This window comes from Cibotium barometz, chromosome 53, assembly GCF_041138505.1.
Source record: "Cibotium barometz isolate CiBa-2024 chromosome 53, ASM4113850v1, whole genome shotgun sequence".
NCBI classification, from domain to species: Eukaryota; Viridiplantae; Streptophyta; class Polypodiopsida; order Cyatheales; family Cibotiaceae; genus Cibotium; species Cibotium barometz.
Genome location: NC_141098.1, coordinates 31627821 through 31647417, shown reverse-complemented (window position 1 = coordinate 31647417; position 19597 = coordinate 31627821). Strand labels below are relative to the sequence as shown.

The 19597-nt window shown below is 42.9% G+C and overlaps 1 protein-coding gene across 1 annotated transcript; it reads left to right on the top strand.

Annotated features, from left to right (window-relative positions):
• The first annotated feature begins 16654 nt into the window (after positions 1 to 16654).
• On the top strand, positions 16655 to 18665 carry LOC147608527 (beta-amyrin 28-monooxygenase-like). The gene is made up of 3 exons (XM_086789145.1): positions 16655 to 17775; positions 17849 to 18036; positions 18130 to 18665. The coding sequence occupies exons 1-3, from the start codon at positions 16758 to 16760 to the stop codon at positions 18430 to 18432; spliced, it is 1509 nt and encodes a 502-aa protein (XP_086645271.1). The 5' UTR covers positions 16655 to 16757; the 3' UTR covers positions 18433 to 18665.
• Positions 18666 to 19597: the final 932 nt, after the last annotated feature.

Below are 19597 nucleotides of genomic sequence, written 5' to 3'. Positions count from 1 at the left end.
TTCCCCAGCAAGGTTTGGACATACTTTATGAATTTCCTATTGAGGCCAATATCTTGAAGGGATTGAAAGAGGAAAGACCAGTCTATTCTATCATAGGCTTTATCAAAGTCTATTTTGAGGAAGATGTAGTTTTGGCCAAAGTTTTCAACATGCTCCATACCCTCCCAAAGACTAATGATAGCATCAAGAATATACCTCCCTTGATAAAGCCCTTTTGCTCCTTGAGGATCCACTCATCCATATAGGGGTTGATTCTGCTAGTCACGATATGAGCAAAAACTTTGTAAAGGGACGAGAGACATGTTATGGGTCTCCAGTTACCTAGATATTCTTTCTCATCCTTTTTGTGAATCAGCTTGATAATCCCCATATTGGTCCTTTCAGCTAAACCTCCCTTCCTCATGGCTTCCCTCCAGATGTTAAGGATGTGAGGGGTCAGTTCGTCTTTGAAAACAAGAAAGAATTCGTTTGGAATCCCATCTTCACCCGGAGATTTACACTTTTTGAGATGAGAGAGCCTCCTTGACCTCCTTTTCAGTGAAGGGGGAGTCAAGCTTAAGAGCTAAAGAGGGGTTAACAACCTTTCTCCTAATGCGGGCAATTTTGGCCCTAGCAGCAGAAACTTCTTGAGAGGGAGGAAGGGCTGTGGAGAACAAGTTAAAAAAGTGATCCTTAATAACCTGCAAGTTTTCCACATCATCTAAAGCAAGATGACCATTGGGCTTCTTGACCATAGGAATGAGATCTCTACCTTTTTTCCTTTTAAGGAGAGCCTACATCTTAGGGTGAGGAGTGTCAATTTTCCCAGCCTAAACCTCTCTGTACCACAATCTAGTGGCCTTAGCAGCCAACAACTCCTCAAGTCTGAGTTGATTCTTAAGCTCAATCAAAGAGTGGTCGACAACACAATTTTTAGACAGATAGATGTCCTGTATCTGGTTCCTGATCTGGACTCTACGATTCAGACGGACCGTAGAAACTTTCAGCTTATACTCCTTGCAGATCGAATGAACCTTGTTAACCAGACAGTCTTATCCTTTGGATGGGGAAGCGAACTGATTGAAGGCATCAGCAATGGAGGCTTTGATCATCTGTTGGATACACGGGAGACGGAAGAGGGAGGGGTCAAGATGGGGCCATCCAGCCCTGCCTTTGGCCTGGCCTAAAGAAAGATTACAGATCAGAGGGAGGTGATCTGAGATGGTTAGGGAGGAGTTAGTGGTAAATTTGGTTTTTAAGAACATATCAATCAAGCTCCCTGAGGCATAAAGTCTGTCCAATCTGGCAGCTCTGTGATAGAAGCCTTTTTGATTGTTAGACCAGGAGAATCCAGTTTTCATAGAAAGGTCAGAGAGGTCTTTCTCCACCTTCAACACGTCCCATTTAACATTTTTCATGACCACTAATGGTACTGCCCAGAAGTCTACTTCTGTCCACCTGGGCCTCTACCATGTTAAAGTCACCAATGAGCAAGATGGGTCCCACAACCTGAGTGATAGACTGCCAAGTAGCAGCTCTCAAGCTGGCCAAGTAGGAGGCATACACCGAAACCAAAGTGAAGTTGAAAGGGTTGCCCATCCTTACAGTGGTCCAACAGTGGTTAACATCAGACCAAGCATCTAAAAAGGCATGCTCCCACTTCATGTGGATGCCAATCGCGCAGCCCCACCTTTCCCAGAGTGATGATTGGTAAAAAACCATCGAGCATTCCTAGAGATTTTTTGAAGGTTCATGTGCAGCTGAGGACCCCCAATTTTGAGCTCTGCAGACTGAGAAGGTCAAATTCAAAAGTTAAGTCCCTTAACCACATATTGATGGCAACAGCCCTTTTCGGGTTCGTGAGCCCCTTACAGTTAAAGGAGAGAAGGTTAATAGAATTCATTTTTTACTGGTTTTGGAAGGTTTCCCCGCAGACACGGAGGTTCTTAGGACATCTTGGCTTTTTTCCTTTTTCCTCTTCATTTTCGAACCCATAAGAAGGGGAGAGAAGTCATCCTCCTCGTGTTGTTTCATTGGTGAGAGGGACATCCTCTTCATCAAAGAAGCATCTTCTTCATCAAGTTGGGCTTTGAAAACTTCATCGATACGCTGAGTTTTGTCAATGAAATCCTCATCTGATTCCATAGGGGAATCAAGATCTTGACTAAAGAAAACACGGTCCTTGTTGGGGACCCTTCCCGGGGATGGTTGTTCAGCCCCTATAAGGGCTGAGCTAATAGCCTCTTTGGCCTGAAATTGCATTTCTAGACCATCTTGCACCTCAGCTAGGAGGGGGGCATATCTGTTGGCTGGGATATGCCAATTAGATTTATTGTTTTTAACCTTGGACACATGTTTTCTCTGGGGGCAGGACAAAAGCCTCCTCTTTGGCTGGGGTTTTATCACTAGTAGCTTGTTGATGGAGATCAGGGTAGTCCCTGATAAGATGCCCTTCCTTGTTACAATTAAAACAGGCGTTCGGGAGGTTCTTATAGGTCAGAGTTTGCTCATAAATAATCTAGCCCTCTCTGTTTTTCAAGGGAACTTTCTCTTTAAGGGGTTTGGCGGTGTCTACCTCAATAAGCATTTGGTGCGCCCATTGAGGATTAACAACTTGAAAAGGTTTTTGTCCTAGAACCTTACCTACAGAACCCCCTATCCTCTTAGCCCATATAGAATACTTGGTTGGCATATCTATAAATTCCAGAACCTTACCTACAGAACCCCCTATCCTCTTAGCCCATATAGAATACTTGGTTGGCATATCTATAAATTCCACCCAAACAGGGATTTTGGTGGGTTTGGGTCCTTTGGGATCAAATGAATCATACCATCTAAAGAAAGAAAGGGGGGTGTTTCTGATTATCCACTGTCCGCTGTTGATAACAGAAGAGGCACTTACCGGGTCTTCAAACAGGAACATATAGTAAGCATTAGGAAGATGTTGAACAGAGGCTACTTTAATCCCCTTCTGTTCCCAGTTCGATTTAATCCAGAATTTGAGGGTGTCAACCGGTGGTCTCGCACCATGACAGAGACCTATCAAGGCGTGTGAAGACAGGTGGTCCTGCCATGCTGCCAATTCCTCATCATCGCATATTACAGCACCATCATCATCAACATCAAAATCACAAGTTTTTTCCTCAAAAGTTGGGTTCTGTGACAGATTAATCAGTGGCTTATCAACAGATTTAGGGGGTAGAGATGGAACAACATGACCTGATAACGCCCGTGGGCCTGACGAAAGACGAACAGCTTCAACGAAAGAAGTCAGGTGACCCGAGCGAGCATGACCAAGATGAACCTGAGGGGGGCCATCAAGATGGGACCCCGAGTTCCTTCAGCTTCACACTGGCCTCCCGGTCTGTTATGATGACGAAGGAGAGGAGTAGAAGCCTTGGGTGTGGTGATGAGCGAACCACCGAGGGGCCTTAATGGCACTTGATGCAGGACCAGGGAGACGGACGAACAGCTCCTTCACGTGCGGAATGCGAGGACGAAGAGGCTCCAGCAAGCACAATGTCCTGCGCAGAGACATCTTAGCACAGCGTTCCCCCCTCTCGGGCGGAGGGGGAAGAGAGAAGAGATGTTCAGCAAGAAGGATGGAAAGGGGAAGCAGGGCGGGGGCGATGGAGGCTTAGCATGCAGAAGAAGGGGCGCATGGGCGACACCTGGTCACAAGCAGCGGCTACGCGTCGTTCATGCAACGGTCCTCCGACGGATTCTATCAGATCTTTTTTATGAGCTGTATCCCCCCCGTAAGTTTTCAAGAATGTGCCCGTGGCTTGGATTTTTAAAACAGTGGTGTGTGGAAGAGATACTATATAAGCAAAGCAATAATTGACGGGCTCAGAAACAGTACGATCATTAAAGTCCAAAGGGGAGATCAAATAAAAATGCAAGGATGAGTGCACCACGCCTGCCTTGCCTTTGTGCATTTGCACATTTAAACATTCACATATATAAAAGGACAAGATAGACATACCGTTGATAAAAATTCAGGCTGTTCATCAAGTTTTGATTCATGAAACTACCCATCAAGCTTTGATTATGTCTACTGTTTAAGTTTTGCTGCATATGATTTTAAAGGTTCAGAGTTAATCCCATTATCTGCAGGGTTTAACAGTTCTCAGTGTCTCCCCATGGACCTCCCTCATGGGGACTTGTAACCTCACCTTTTTTTAATATATTCCTCTGTTTTAACTTATTTTTATATAAAAAATCTGTAAAAATCAACGACTCTTGGGACCATGGGCCCGAGAGAGAGAGAGAGAGAGAGAGAGGGATGTCGGTGAGCTTTAGGGTTTAGCAGAATCCAGCTTAGCTCCCCTCTCTCCCCTCTCTAGGCTGTAGCAGTCTCTGACTCTTGGTTTTCCCTAGACCCATCAGTTTTACAAGGCATGGCCATTCGCCCGTTGCCCTAAAACATAACTTGTTTGAGCCTTATTCATATTATGGATCGAAATAAAGAAATCCGTTAGAAAGTTACGGACTCATTGGGTCCATCCTTCCATAGGATGGTGCCTTTGGTGCATCCATCCACCCACTTTCCGTCCACTCACGCATTCAATTTTGTTATCTAATTAGGTCCTACCATACTCTGAAACATCTAAAAACAAGTTCTTTAAGTAAAGAAGTTCCACAATGTTCCTTAAAATAACCTTTTAAAATAACAATATTACATCAAACAGTTCTTTACAGCAAAGTGTTCACAAACGAGACCCTGAAACCAAGTCAGCCAGCCAGATTCAGGCTTCCATATCCATGACGTCTACTCATGAGGTGGGCTAATTCACTGCACTAGCATGGGCTTGTAGAACTAGCCAGTGTCCCCCATAATCACATGTCCACTCTCTCAGGGTGGAAATCCAATTCTGAGTGGCATAGGAGAAGATTACTCGGGCTTGCTATTGCCTCCATCCACCGAGTATGCAAGGAAGAGTGAGTTAGCTAAGTAGGGGAGAAGACGTGCCTTCAGATTCGCAATGAAACCAGCAAACATATCCATTGAAACCAAGAAAATATTCTCTTCTTTTTAATAATTCATTGAGCAATAAGAAAACAACATCGAAAAATGATGATCTTCTTAGTTACAATCCTTGTACAAGAAAAAAGAAGCATAGAGTAAGATAACTCACTTACAATTTCATTTACTAGCCTTATTTAAGGGCATATACAAGGACGAAAGTGGCAATTCTCCATATTGGAGACTTATTTATTTTGGCTACTTTACTTAAGCGAGAGGTGCGATGCTTGTACAATGCTAGTTGTAATCATTCTCGGGGGGGTTCACTATACGTAAACTCTCTATATCACGTGCGTTCAAGGCCTATTTAAAAAACCCCTTATTTGTAAACTTTTCATGAATAAAACACACCCTTTTTCTATTCAATTTGTAAATACCCTCTTTAAATGGTACCCTTCTGTATTTAAAAAATAGATTTAAAAAACCCCTTCTGTTGAACCCACGTGCTACGCTTACATATTTAAAAGTGATCCCCCGAGTAATCATTATAGGTTTATCCAATAGAAACTTAATCTTGCTAAGTCGAAGAATCTTATCGACCCAAAAGGAAGAAGTTGCCTATATTTAAGAAAATTAACAGTATGGCTAACCTGGTTATTGTTTGTATGACAATTTGTAACGAGAGGGGTGAAGTCATTACCAAGGATGTGTGCCTCCTCAATTCTGCCTTGAATGTCATGCGGTTCTTCAATACGGTAGCATTTTGGCACCATAGTAGTGCTTTTATTTGTGGAGAACAGAAAGAGAGTGGGATGGATGTGAACTGCTAGAGATCACTAGGAAAGAGAGAGAGAGGATTCTAACGCATCATACGGATTTACTATTTGGGCTTCCAAAAGCTTGCTTGAAATCTAATGAGAACAAGGCTTAAGCTCACATTTAAGTATTTTCACATAGGAGGACTTTTGGAGAGGGTGTGTCCTTAGCCTATTGTGCCCACTTAAAATCCAACCTTGAGATTACCATGCAACCTCCATTTTCACGTGTACAAGCCCTTAAAGGAAGATGCAAGTGTGTGAGAAAAAGTAGCAATGGAAGTCCACAAAGAAGAGCCCATGTCATTCGGGCGAATAATTGGTGTGGTCATATATCTCCAATAGTTGCTTCAACTTGTCTCGTAGAGTTGTGTCCCCCACAACTCTAGTGTACTTTGTAACCCACATTATTTGCAGTCCAGAGCCCCGAGCCCCACCTTACACACTGAAAAGCAATGCTAAAAAATATATATATTTTTCAACCGATCAAAATAAGAACAACTCTTATATCTATTCAGTTTTTATTTTTAAAATCTCTACTATATCTCGGTTTTATAACTAAAATATATAAAAGTCATTCCTTAAAATTAGCGCAACTTAAAATGTCGCCAATTTTTTTAATAATGCCAATTTTGTTTTCGAGCACTGCTGAAGAGCGCTATGGTGGTAAAATACTAATTTCCTTGATAGGTGTAAAATACTAATTTTCAGTGAAATTCGCCAGTGACCAAAGAGGCTGAAAATCGTACGAGACGTTTTCAAAGATGAAAGCCTGCCTTGATATGCGAACAGCTTCGTTGGGTGATGAAGGTATACGGACAGTGACAGCTTGGCAAATTCAGTAAGTGATGAAGGTATACGGAGAGTTCACTAATAAGTGATGCAGATATACGGAGTGAGCTGGCCACTTGGCAAGAATCCGTAGGGCGGTGGGGTCCGTAGGGCGGTGGGGCCCTCTCATCGAACCTGGATGGATGGGGTCGGTCGGTCACACAGTATAAATTTGGTAACCACCTTGAGGCTTGGAACCAAACTAGTAAAACGTTACAAATTGTAATCTAATTACCATTTGGTAACTTTACACTAGTAAAAATTTACCAAATGATAACTCACCTTTTAAGAAAAATTATCATTAAGGTTTTTCTATAAGCCTATATGATGCATATTTAACAAGGCTCAAATTGATAACTTGAGGTTCACCAAGTAGAAATCACTATAATATCTTGCTATTTTTTTCAAGTTCTCTCAGTTCTCTCAATAACTGATAGAAATAGCTTTAATTTTTTGAAACTCATACAACATCTAGCATGTATGAAAGAAATGAAGAGATCTTTGGAAACTTTAAGATCTAGAAAATTGCCAAATTGTAACTCAAAATTTGGTATATGTTACCAATGGTAATTTTATGAAAATCTCAAATTTATACTATGGTCGGTCACCCTTGAAGTGGCTTGGATTTTTAAAACAGTGGTGTGTGGAAGAGATACTATATAAGCAAAGCAATAATTGATGGGCTCAGAAACAGTACGATCATTAAAGTCCAAAGGGGAGATCAAATAAAAATGCAAGGATGAGTGCACACACACCTGCCTTGCCTAGTGCATTTGAACATTTAAACATTCACATATATAAAAGGACAAGATAGACATACCATTGACAAAAATTCTGTAAAAATCAACGACTCTTGGGACCATGGGCCCGAGAGAGAGGGATGTCGGTGAGCTTTAGGGTTTAGCAGAACCCAACGTAGCTCCCCTCTCTCCCCTCTAGGGTGTAGCAGTCTCTAACTCTTGGTTTTCCCTAGACTCGTAAGTTCCCCCCCCTCGCTCGGGTGCATGGGCACCGAGTGGAGGGGAACCCAGTCTTTGATTAGGCCTCAGTCACACATCCTTGGGCTGTTTTGAGGGCAAGTTAACCCTCAAAATAGGTCCTCCATCCATTAGTTGTTTCCCCCCTAGACCCCTTCTATGGCGGCACGGGACAGACAAGCCCTAGTAGGGTACGACAATGTTATCAAAGACTTCATGGTGACAAAAAAAAACAGCTAGAGGAGTCAAGAGCAAGAGTGGAGGAACTCAACCTCATCCTGATGCAAAAGCAAAGGGATCGGCTTGCTGAAGAGGACACCCACACCATACCAAAGGAGAAAACAATAGCTACACAACAAGTCTGTCTCCCCACAGAGTTGGTGAATAAGCTGGAAAGAGATTACTACGAAAGTTGTCTGGTTAGACTTCTATTTGGCCCCAAGTCACTTGTGGAATTTCTGAGGGGTTGGGTAAGAGATAATTGAGTTAGCATAGGGATTGAAGTGAAGGTGATTCAAGCCCTCCCCAATGGCTATTATGTCTTTCTGTTTTAAAGACTCTCCTATGCCTTTGAAGGTGATGGGCTCTGGCCAGTGGATGTACGTACACAAATCTCTTCTTTTGTTTTTTTAGGTGGTCCAAGGACTTTAGTCCGAATGGTCCAAAATCCTCTGCTTGTCTTGTTTGGGTTGAACTCCCAAACCTGCCTTTCTATCTTTATCCCTAGACAAATAAAATTGTAGCTCCTATAGGGAAAGACCTTGGTCTGAGGCCTAAAAATGACTATAATCCAGCTTGCCATCCTCAAATTTTGGTTGACGTAGACCTTGAAAAGCCCCTGATTGAGAAAATAGAGGTGAAATCTAAAGGGAGAAGACTAAGAAGCCCAACGAGAGCCCAAATCCCAAAGGAAAGGTAAATGAAGTGCTTAACCTTGAATGTAAAGGGGATAACATACCCTTCCAAGGCTCAGAAGGATAGACAATGGCTAAAAAGGAAAGGAAAACTTGATTTTATTACTCTCATTGAAGTAAAAGTCAATGGATAGGAGTTGGAAAATAGACTAAAAGCCATCTCCAAAGATCATATTTGCATATACACTACCCATTCTCAAGGATCAGGGGGAGTAGCATGTTGAGATGTCAAGCTCAACATGAGCTGACACTCACGAGAGGCGTGCATGACCGTTCGACATTTACATCACTAGTGGGTTTAGTGGCTGCTAGCACAGACATATCTTCGCGAGAGATTCTATAGTTGGACTACACCGACTAGTCCACACCTACCACTCCACTTAGCGTGTTTACATTATGGACCACTTGTATATACTCTAGTATGTGTGCTAGTCACTTTATCTTCCTTGTAGACCTCTTTTGTTGTGTGAAGAAGAAGAAGAATTTTCAGCCTCACACCTTGTGTGTTCTCTTCTAGGGTTTGCGTAAGAGCTCAAGCTCTCTTTTTCCCTATTTCTTTTCATGGTATCAAAGCCTGGTTCATGCTAAATGGCTGAGCGGCACGCAAGAGAAGCACAGGAAGCGGTACGAGGGTAAGAGCTTCATCTACTCTTCCCTCTTTGTGTTGGCTACTACACCCTTGTTAGGAGCTCTTCAGAAGGCACCGGAAAATGAACTCCGATTGAGGAGATTTCTTTGCGGTGAGAGCAAAGCTACAGGGCAACTATTATGTCCATTGGATAAATGTTCTGGCCGAAAACACATTTCGGGTGCGTCTGGACCTATGTTTTCCAGTTCACACAGGCGTTCATCACGGGCACTATGGGTAAGTTTTCAATTCTCTGCGGAACTCTTTTTTTGGAACTGCAGGAAGGGTGATTGGTTGTGCAAACACTTTGTGTACTGCAAAGAGGCCTTAAAGTTGCCATTGGATGTATGTGTGCAAATTGAGGTCACTCGTTGTGACAGTTTAGTGCAATATAGTACCGCTGCTGCTCTGCTGCACAGAATACAACAGTTTGTGTAGGTCAAACAAGAGTGCTATTTTTGTTAAATTTGTGTTGTAGACAAGATGTCGAATGATGGAATAAACCAAATTGTTGCAGAGAATCTTGACAAGAACAACTTCCATGCTTTGATGTTTAGATTGACAAATTTCATGATGGGAAAAGATTAATGGGACTACATTAAAGGTGCACATAGGGAGGCATGAGAGATACCAAAGATTAATCCAACTGCTGTGCAGATGTAAAAGAATTCTAGGATTGAAATCAAGAGCAAGAAAAGTCATATATTGACTTTTTATTAGTATACATGACACCATGATTGGGCATATACAGGATGCCAAGTCACCTAAGGAGGTATGCGACACCTTGGTGAAGCTGTATGAAACTAACACCAAAGCACAAAAGATTCAGTTGAAGAATGAGCTTCATATTGTGGAGAAGAAAAATATGTTTGTGAATGATTATGCCTTGACGATCAAGGGCATTGTGGAATCCCTTGGTATTTTTGTTCATGATAATACTAAGGTGGAAGTGTGTCTACATGGTCTCGGGCCACAATACAAGGAGTTCAAGACGTCTCTTCAAACTCAGGAGAACATTCCCAACTTCACAGATTTGGTGTCAATGCTGATCATTGAAGAGAAGAATTCGGGTGAAGATCAACAGTCTTCACAAAACAAAAACAGTTCAGAGCAGCATGCCTTCTACATATTTTCAGGTAGAGGACGAGGTAGAGGTCGTGGACGTGGCCAAGGTGGTGGCGGAAGAGGTAATCAGAATTATGGTCAGCAGCAACAGCAACAGTATTAGGACTCTCAACAATAACACACGGGTGAAAGAGGCCAGTTTAGAGGTAGGGGAAGTCAAAGAGGTTGTAGTAATGGCAAAGGCAACATAATGATACACGAGGTTATTTTTACTGTGGTAAGCCTGGACATGTGCAGGCAGATTGCTATAAGAAATAGAGTGACATACAAAATGGAAAAGTACAGCAAAACAACTATGCGTTCTCTAGCAGAAATAATGAGAGATTGTTTGTTATGCAACATGAGGTTAATGATGTGTCTAGAAATGATGTAGCAGCATGTAAGGATGATGTATGGTATGTTGATTGAGGTACTTCAAACCACATGACAAGTCATGATGAGTGGTTCAAGGAAATAAAGAGTCTTGAAAGACTAGGTTTTGTTGAAATAGGGGATGCCACTGCTCATCCGATTGCCCATGTTAGAGATGTGCCATTGTCTATGCGCAGGATGGTAAGGTGAATTACATTGCAAATGTATTTCATGTTTCGAACCTTACAAAGAATCTAGTTTATGTTGGCGAGATGATTGAGCAGGGTTTGCAGGTTTGGTTTAACCCTGATGGCTATTATGTAGAAGACTTTAAAGATAAGTGTAGGTTGGTTTCAAAAGACAACATAGTGTGGGCAGAATGTTTACATTGAATATAAATATGCTTGAAGTGACTGCTGCAATATTTGCAAATGGTTCAGGAGTTGTTGCAGATATAGACATTTGGCATAAGAGAATTGGGTATGTAAATGTGCAAAGAATGAAATTTATGCAGACTAAAGAAATTATGACAGGGCTACCTAAGTTTAAGGTTGAAGGTATGCAGAAAGTATGTGAATCATGTCAATTTGGAAAGGAAAAAAAGAATGTATTTCCACATGACAGAAATGTGAGCAGGAATGTACTAGATGTTATGCATTTAGATGTATGGGATCTTGCGAAGACTATGTCTATGAGTGGCTGCAAGTACTATGTAACATTCATTAGGAAAGTGTAGGTGTATTTCATGAAGGAGAAGAGTGAAGTGTTCACTCATTTTTCAGAATTTCAGAGTGATTGGCTGAAAATAGATAGGACAGCATGTGAAATGCCTAAGGGTAGATGGAGGGGGAGAATAGTTCTCTAATGCGTTCTTGAAATTCTTGCAAAAGAATGGCATTTAGAGACAATTTACATGTAGATACACTCCGTAGCAAAATGGAGTTGCTGAGCCAAAAACAAGCACATTGCAGAGATAGCACGAGCATTGATGTGGCAGAGAAGAATATGCCGCATAGCTATTGGGATGAGGTTGTGTCTATAACAGTTTAGCTCCACGAGTATGACATGATAAGATTGCTAAGTATCTTGTCACTATTGGTTTTCATATGGTAGATGCAAGTCAGTCTTTATATGTGCACAAGAGTGATAAGGCTATTATGATCATCACCATCTATGTAGATGATCTTATTGTTGGGGGTGATAACTTGGATGAGATTGAGCATGTGAAAAGTCTTCTCAAAAGGAAGTTTGAGATGAAGGATTTGGAAGATCTCCACTACTTTTTGGGAATTGAGGTCATTCGCATACCTGATGGTATTTGGTTGTCACTGAGACAGTATGTATTGGACATGTTGTCCAAGTATGGGATGACTGATTGTAAGTCCATCTCGGTGCCATTAGATCAAGATTGCAAGTTTGGTGTGGATGCAGGTTATGTAATGGAGGATTCCACTATGTAGAGAAAGATTGTGGGGAGTTTGATCTATGTCACGAGTAGGCCAGATTTGAGTTACAGTGTTGGATTAGAGAGCCAGTTTATGGAGGTTCCGAGTAAACCACATCTTGATAGTGTGCAACGCACACTTTGGTATTTGAGGGGGCCGCTATTGATTATGCATTGTTTTATGCAGCAAGTGTACCATTGGAGCTATATGGGTACACAAATGCAGATTGGGCAGGTAGCATCTCAGATAAGAGATCCACCAGTGGATTTATGTTTTCATTGGGGAGTGCTGCTGTGACAACAAAGAGCAACAAGAAGCATGCCCCAGTTGCCTTTTCGAGTACAGAGGTAGAGTACAGAAGAGTTGTGGTGGCAGCATGTGAGGTAGCTTGGTTACGTAAGCCACTTGGGGTTGCATGTGGAGAGAAAGATTATCATATATTGTGACAATATTAGTAGTATACAGTTGTCCAGAAACCCAATTTTCCATGCACAGAGTCGAAACACATTGAGGTACATTATCACTTTATCAGGGAGAGAGTCTTGGCACAAGGGATATCGACTTAGCCTATGTCAGCACACACAGGATCAAGTCATTGACATCGTCACGAATGCCTTGGGAGCTGAGAAGCTTCGTAGATTTCAAGATATGCTTGGAGTTCATGAGCTGGAGTTGAGCTTAAGGAGGAGTGTTGAGATGTCAAGCTCAACATGAGTTGACACTCACAAGGCACCTGCATGACCGTTCTACATTTACATCACTAGCGGGTTTAGTAGCTAGCAGTGGCATATCTTCACTAGAGATTCTACAGCTAGAATACACCAACTAGTCCACACCTACCACTCCACTTAACGTGTTCACATTATGGACCACTTATATATACTCTATTATGTGTGCTAGTCACTTTATCTTCCTTGTAGACCTCTTTTGTTGTGTGTGTGCTTGCAAGAGCTCAAGCTCTCTTCTCTCCTACATTTTTTCATAGCAGTAGGAATGCATGAAGACCATCAAGAAGACCTTAAGGATGTCCAAGTGGATGTGTATGACCAATGGGAGTTTCCTTTGTGTTGTCCACATTCTCCTTCATAGACATTTATGTTACAGGCCCTCAAGCTGATATTAGCATAGCTTGCAGAAGGCTTGCATAGCCGCATAGCTTGCATAAGCTTTTGTATATGTATGCATTACTAATCCTTTTGTTGGTTTTGTAGGTCCTCTAATTCTCTCTTTCAGTAGCATCAGGAAAAAGAGGTAAGTGATTTCCTCTCTTTCCTCTATTATTATTTCACCCTTGGGTGCTAGGGATTTGTTTTGTAGCTTTGCGCATAAGTTTTATGCATAATGCTTTATGCATAATGCTTTATGCATAGTGCTTTAAGCATAATGCTTTATGCATAAGGCCTCATGCATAAAGCATTATGTTTAAATCTTTATTATGCATGAGGCCTAATACATAAAGCATTATGCTTAAAGCTTTATGCATAAGTCCTCATGCATTTTTTATGCATAAGCTTTAGCATAGCTTGCATAAGGCTTGCATAGCGGCGTAGTTTGTATAAGGCTTGCATAGCGGCATAGCTTGCATAAGCTTTTGTATGTATGCATTACTAATCCTTTCCTTACCTTTTTGTTGGTTTTGTAGGTCCTCTAATCCTCTCTTTCGATATCACAAAAAAAGAGGTAAGTGCTTTTCTATCTTTCCTCTCTTTCCTCTATTATTATTGCACCCTTGGGTGCTGGGGATTTGTTTTGTAGGTTTGCGCATAAGCTTTATGCATAAAACCCATGCATAGCTTTATGCATAAGGCCTCATGCATGCCTTATGCATAAGGCCTCATGCATAGTTTTATTCTTAAGGCCTCATGCATAAGGCCTTATGTATAGTGCTTTATGCATAAGCCTTATGCATAAGGCCTCATGCATAAAGCATTATACTTAAAGCTTTATTATGCATAAGGCCTCATGCATAAAGCATTATGCTTAAAGCTTTATGCAAATATCCCCACCCCCAAAGCACTGCCCTAGGCATCCTCTATCTCTTCTACCTCCACTCTTAGTGCTAGTGTGGCGTGAGGTACGACTGCCACTATCTCCACACACGACTACCCTCCCTACGATGACGACTGCCATTCTCATGAGAGCCATGATAACTGTGAGGTGTCACATCTCCTGAAGGTGGAGGTGTAGGAGATGTTGTAGCACTAACTGGGGCTGACAGATGAGGGGTGAATGTAAAGGCATGTAAAGTGCCTGGCAACGGTAAAGTGCCTGGGCAAGGGACTCTGTTGGGTTGTGGGCGAACCTGATGGTAAACTTGGGTGCCTGCTACATAGGCTGCCAACAACTGCTCGGGGGTGGGAGTATAGCCAAAGATGCCCTCTATCTCCGTAGCAAACTCTCGTTGAGACTCGATGAGAGCCTCAACCTATGGGTCTGTGGGACAAGAGGACAAGGACCCAAGCCACATCTATACAAACAAAGAGAATATTAAAAAATAATTATGCAAGCCTTATGTAAGATAGAGCAGCCTTATGCAAGCATTATGTTTAAATTACTATACATAAGCTTAAAACACTATACATTATGTTTAAAGCACTATGCGTTATACAAGCCTTATGTAAGCCGTTATGCAAGCCTTGCATAAAGCATTATGCATTAGGCCTTATGCATAAAGCATGCATGAGGCCTCATGCATAAAGCTTTATGCATAAAGCTATGCATGAGGCCTTAAGCATAAAGCTTATGCATATGGCCTTAAGCATAAAACTATGCATGAGACCTATTCTTCAGAGTCACCACCACATCATAGTGATATATCATATTATGATATCACAGATGTGGATGGCATAGTTGATAACTCTCATGGGAAGGAGGTGGTAAACTACTTGCGCCAAGTAGTTTTTGCACACTATAAAGTCTGCTTTATACATTTTAAGCAACAAAGGGAGAGCTTAGTGGATGATTGCATTAAAGCTATGCACAAGAAGTATCCTAATCCTCATGACCAAAGGTTTAACAGTAGATGGGTACGACACAAAATCAAAGACATACTTAAGAATAGGAGGTCTCTAGTAAGGAGACATGCAAAGAAGGAGAAAGCCCGAATAGATGCCGGTCAAAATGGACACGGTAAGCCATCTACTGCTCATAAGGGCGAGTGGAAGAAATACAAGAAAGAGCTCTTAGAAGGAGTAGTGAACCAACAACAAAGAGAAGTGCAGGCGAATACAAATGGAGTGATATGGATCGTCACACTTCGGATTTGGAGGTCGTGCATCATGGGAGGCCGAGTTTGTATGTATAGTGCAACTTCATGTCTTTTCTTTGTATTCTCGCTATTTGAGTTGTGTTATAATGTTTGAATTGTGATGTAACTTGGCATTGTGGGTAGAGATCCTACCCCGGCAGAGACTGGCTACCATCATCGCCACAGTAGAGGAAATACATGGGATTACCTTCACGATGACGGGATCATCTCCGACGAATAATACAATCGAGCAAGGAGAACACCAACGCAGGTAATACTTTTTATTTTTATTTACAAAACATGTTTCAACCTTTATAATACTTTCTATTTTTATTTATATATATCTTCTCTTTGTGTAGGCACAAGGTGGACAAGAAGGAGGACAACATGACTCGGAGAGTGATGACTCCTCCGAGTAGTCGTCCGTTAGTTTTTCTTCATGTATAGTTTTGGTTTATGCAACTATGTTTCTTTTTCAAGCCTCATGTGGCTACCATCATATATGGACAACTTCTTGGATATAAGATGAAATTTTTCATCTTCTTTATGTATCTATGTTTTTATTCAAGCCTTGCGTGGCAGCTACGATCATGTATGAATAAATTTTTGGATATAAAATGTAATTTCTCATCTTCTTTAATCAATATTCGAAGTGTGTTCACAAATCTTTTTGTGCATATCTATCTTTAATTTAAGTTTTTATGTTGATATCTTTGCTGATCTTGATTCGTCTATGTACAAGTAAGCAAAACCTTAAAAACCAGAGAGCTACCTGTGTAGAAAATACAGCTGCATGTGCAAAAAATGCAGCTGTACATCTGCACAGGCAGCTCTCTGGATTTTTTTTTAAATTTCAAAGTGTGTCTATATGCGCGTCTATCAGTAGAGATGCGCATATAGACGCATGTCGGTAGACGCGATTTCAGACGTGCTAATAAGCATGCCCGTAACATTTTAAACCACGTTGTCAAAACACGCCTATGAATGCACTTACGGTCGCTTTTCCTCGTACTGGAACCGGGGTCAGAAGCGAGCACACTCGTTCTAAGACTCGAACAGAGACGCTTTTGTCATTAGCTTCGTCGTCTCTGTGTCTGTCATGTGTTGGCACATCCATACGCAGTTAAGCACGTGTTGGCACATCCATACGCAGTTAAGCACTGCCGCAATCATTAATGTGTTTCTGTGCAAATTACCGCTTCAGCACGCGAGTGTCCACGTGTTGGCACAGATGACGTAGGGTCCTATGCAGGCTAGGCCATAAGCAGGGCGCCAATCATTAATGTGCCTCTGTGCTCACGTGAAAATGCCTTTACCCATCAGCCCTACACGACGGTTGATCTAGCCATTCCCGTGTGTTTTAGTGACGAGGCTAGCCATGGCGACTGTAGGTGCTATTACTATATTATGAAAGTGGTAAAGTCGTAGAGAATCCAGCCTTCTCTGGTTGTGTGAGCCATAGCCCAGGAGCCTTGAATCATGGACCTCTCCTTACCTTTGCCTGGCTTCCTCACTACTACTACTGAGCCGGCTGCACGAAGCCATGAGTACATTCTCTTGGCGAGCATCGCTATGGGTTGCCTTGGGTGCTTAATCTTTGCCATGGTATGGTGGTCGAAGCGCAAGTCGACGTCCGTGCGCCTCCGTCTGCCACCAGGAAGCTTGGGCCTTCCGTGGGTTGGGGAGAGCCTGCAATTCCTGAGTGCGCTACGAGCCGGCGACTTGGACCGGTTTCTGGAGTGCCGGGTGGTCAAGTTCGGGTCGGAGACCTTCAAAACCAGTATTTTGGGCCACCGCACGGTGGTGGTGCGGGGGGCCTTTGCCAACCGCTTCCTGGCCACAAATGAGAACAAGCAGCTGCTGCTCAATTACTGGCCTGCCTCCATGCTACAAGTAATCGGCGACCATGCCCCCGTCGCCATGCACGGAGCCGAGCATCGCCGCCTCCGCCAGCTCATGGCCAGCTGCCTCTCGCCCTTCGCCTTGCAAAAACTTGTTGGTCGGGTGGACCACATGGCCCAGCGCCACTTTGACACGCACTGGCACGGCCAGCTCCACCTCACCCTATTCCCCTTGCTCAAGCTCCACACCTTCCGCGTGGCCTGCAGCTTGCTCGCCGACGTTGAGGACGAGATTCTGCTCGCAGACCTTCACCCCTACTTCAAAGCATGGCTGGCGGGCATGATAGGTCTCCCTGGTACCAAACGTCGTAAGGCCAAGGATGCACGTAAGGTCCTTGTGAAAGAGATAGGTAAGCTCATCGAACGGAGGCAAAAGGAGCTCGATGAGGCTACAAGCGCCAACACCACCGAGGAGGATTTGCTCTCAATTCTGCTCATGGCCCGGGACGAGAGTGGAAGTTTCCTGAGCCGTGAAGAGATACAGGATGTTCTTCTCTTCCTGCTCTTCGCCGGCCATGACACCGTCACCTCAGCTCTCACTTTTGCCGCCAAGTTCTTGGCAGAGAACCCAACTTGTTATGATCGCGTCGTCCAAGGTATGTGAACTCTCACGAAATCTCTAGAATCATGCAGAGCCTGCAGGATCTGCTGACGCTCTAGTCTTGGCAGAGCAAGAAGAAATAGCTTCCCAGAAGAAACCAGGCGAGATGCTGAACTGGGCAGATGTGCAGAATATGAAGTACACGTGGCAAGTGATCCAGGAGACACTGCGAGTGATGCCTCCCGTCCTAGGTGGGATGAAGGAAGCCACAGAGGACCTCGATTTCAATGGATACCTCATTCCAAAGGGTTGGAGGGTAGTTAATCAATCCTTGCATTTTTATTTTCTCTCCCCTTAATTGGACTGTTTCTGAGCGCCCGATTAATTAATCATGGCTTGCGGCGCGCAGGTCTTCTATAGTATCTCTTCCACACACCGTGATGAGCAGTGTTTTCAAAATCCAAGCCAGTTCGACCCATCCAGGTTCGATAAGGAAAGAGAAGGGCCTCCGCCCTACACATACGTGCCTTTTGGTGTTGGTCCCCATTCTTGCCCCGGCGGTGAATTTGCCAAGATGACACTGTCCGTATATCTTCATCACTTAGTGAGGCGATTCAAATGGGCGCCCATGGATCCCAACGAAGGGGTTCGCATTGATCCCATCCCTTATCCCGTCAAGGGTTTCCCCATCACCGTCTTTGAAAAATGCTAGTACGATTTTCCCTGGTTCACGCCTCTCTTTGGTGTCTTTCATCCTTTGTATTTAGCTGAAAAGTAGTACTTTACACCATTAGTTGATAGCGCTCTTCTTCAGTGCAAAATAAGGTGGGTTACGCATTACATTAGATCCGCTAGTCCTTATCATGTGTCAGCAGACAAGGCGAAGTCCTGGCGAACTAGCTCTATGGGGCCCTTGTATTCTCCCAATCAAACAATGTGAATGTCCTCTTGCACGCAATTCTTTTACAATATATGAATTTATTGTTTAATCGAGTAAAAGCTACGTGTGAATTTATTTATTCTTTCTAGCTCTCTCTAGATCTCTCTCTCTCTCTCTCTAACTCTAACACACACACACTCTCTCTCTCTCTACTCATGTGTAATAATGGGCCCAAAGCCAATAGACCATACCCATGGACAATATTAATCATAGTATGAAAAGGGTAGTCATATATATATTTATACCAAAGTAAGCCATAATTGGGGGAATCACTTGGATAATGAGAATTTACTCTTTTCTTCCCTCAAACCTACACTAATTCTTGTTAATCTTTATTAATCCATATTTTTTAGGTTATCTTAGGCTAATATAGGCTAGTGAGGCTAATCTACTTACTTTCATTGGTATATTAGAGCTCTTGTTTTGATCCATTTTAATTAATTATTGATTTTTCTTGAATCTGAAAATTAAATTTCTGGTTTTCCATCAATCTTGTGAAGAAATTTTGAGGATTAGTCCCCAAGGCAATAGCCTAGTGGCCAGGACTTAAGACTTCCTACAGGAGGTCCTGGGTTCAAGACCTCTTGGGGACATCTAAGCCCAGCCTAGCTTCTACCCCTCGTAAGAAAGGGGGTTACGCGAGGGTTCTGTGCTGCTTAATGTGGATTCGTGTAAGTGGGCACAGGAGGGCCGTCATACCCACAAATCCAGTGCCTCATGAGGGCCGTCATACCCATAAATCCAATGCCTCTGACAGTTTTGACTAGTGCTTCTTTATCATCTTCTCAACAAATCTACGATGACAACAGTGCAAAGTTGGTGCCTCAAAGAAGCTTCATCATTCTGGATCCGGGACATGGACCGTTCACCCTAGCAGCTTTGTGTCCTTCGCATGGTTACCCAACAACTGTGTGCAGCATGTTCTATCGATTGCGGA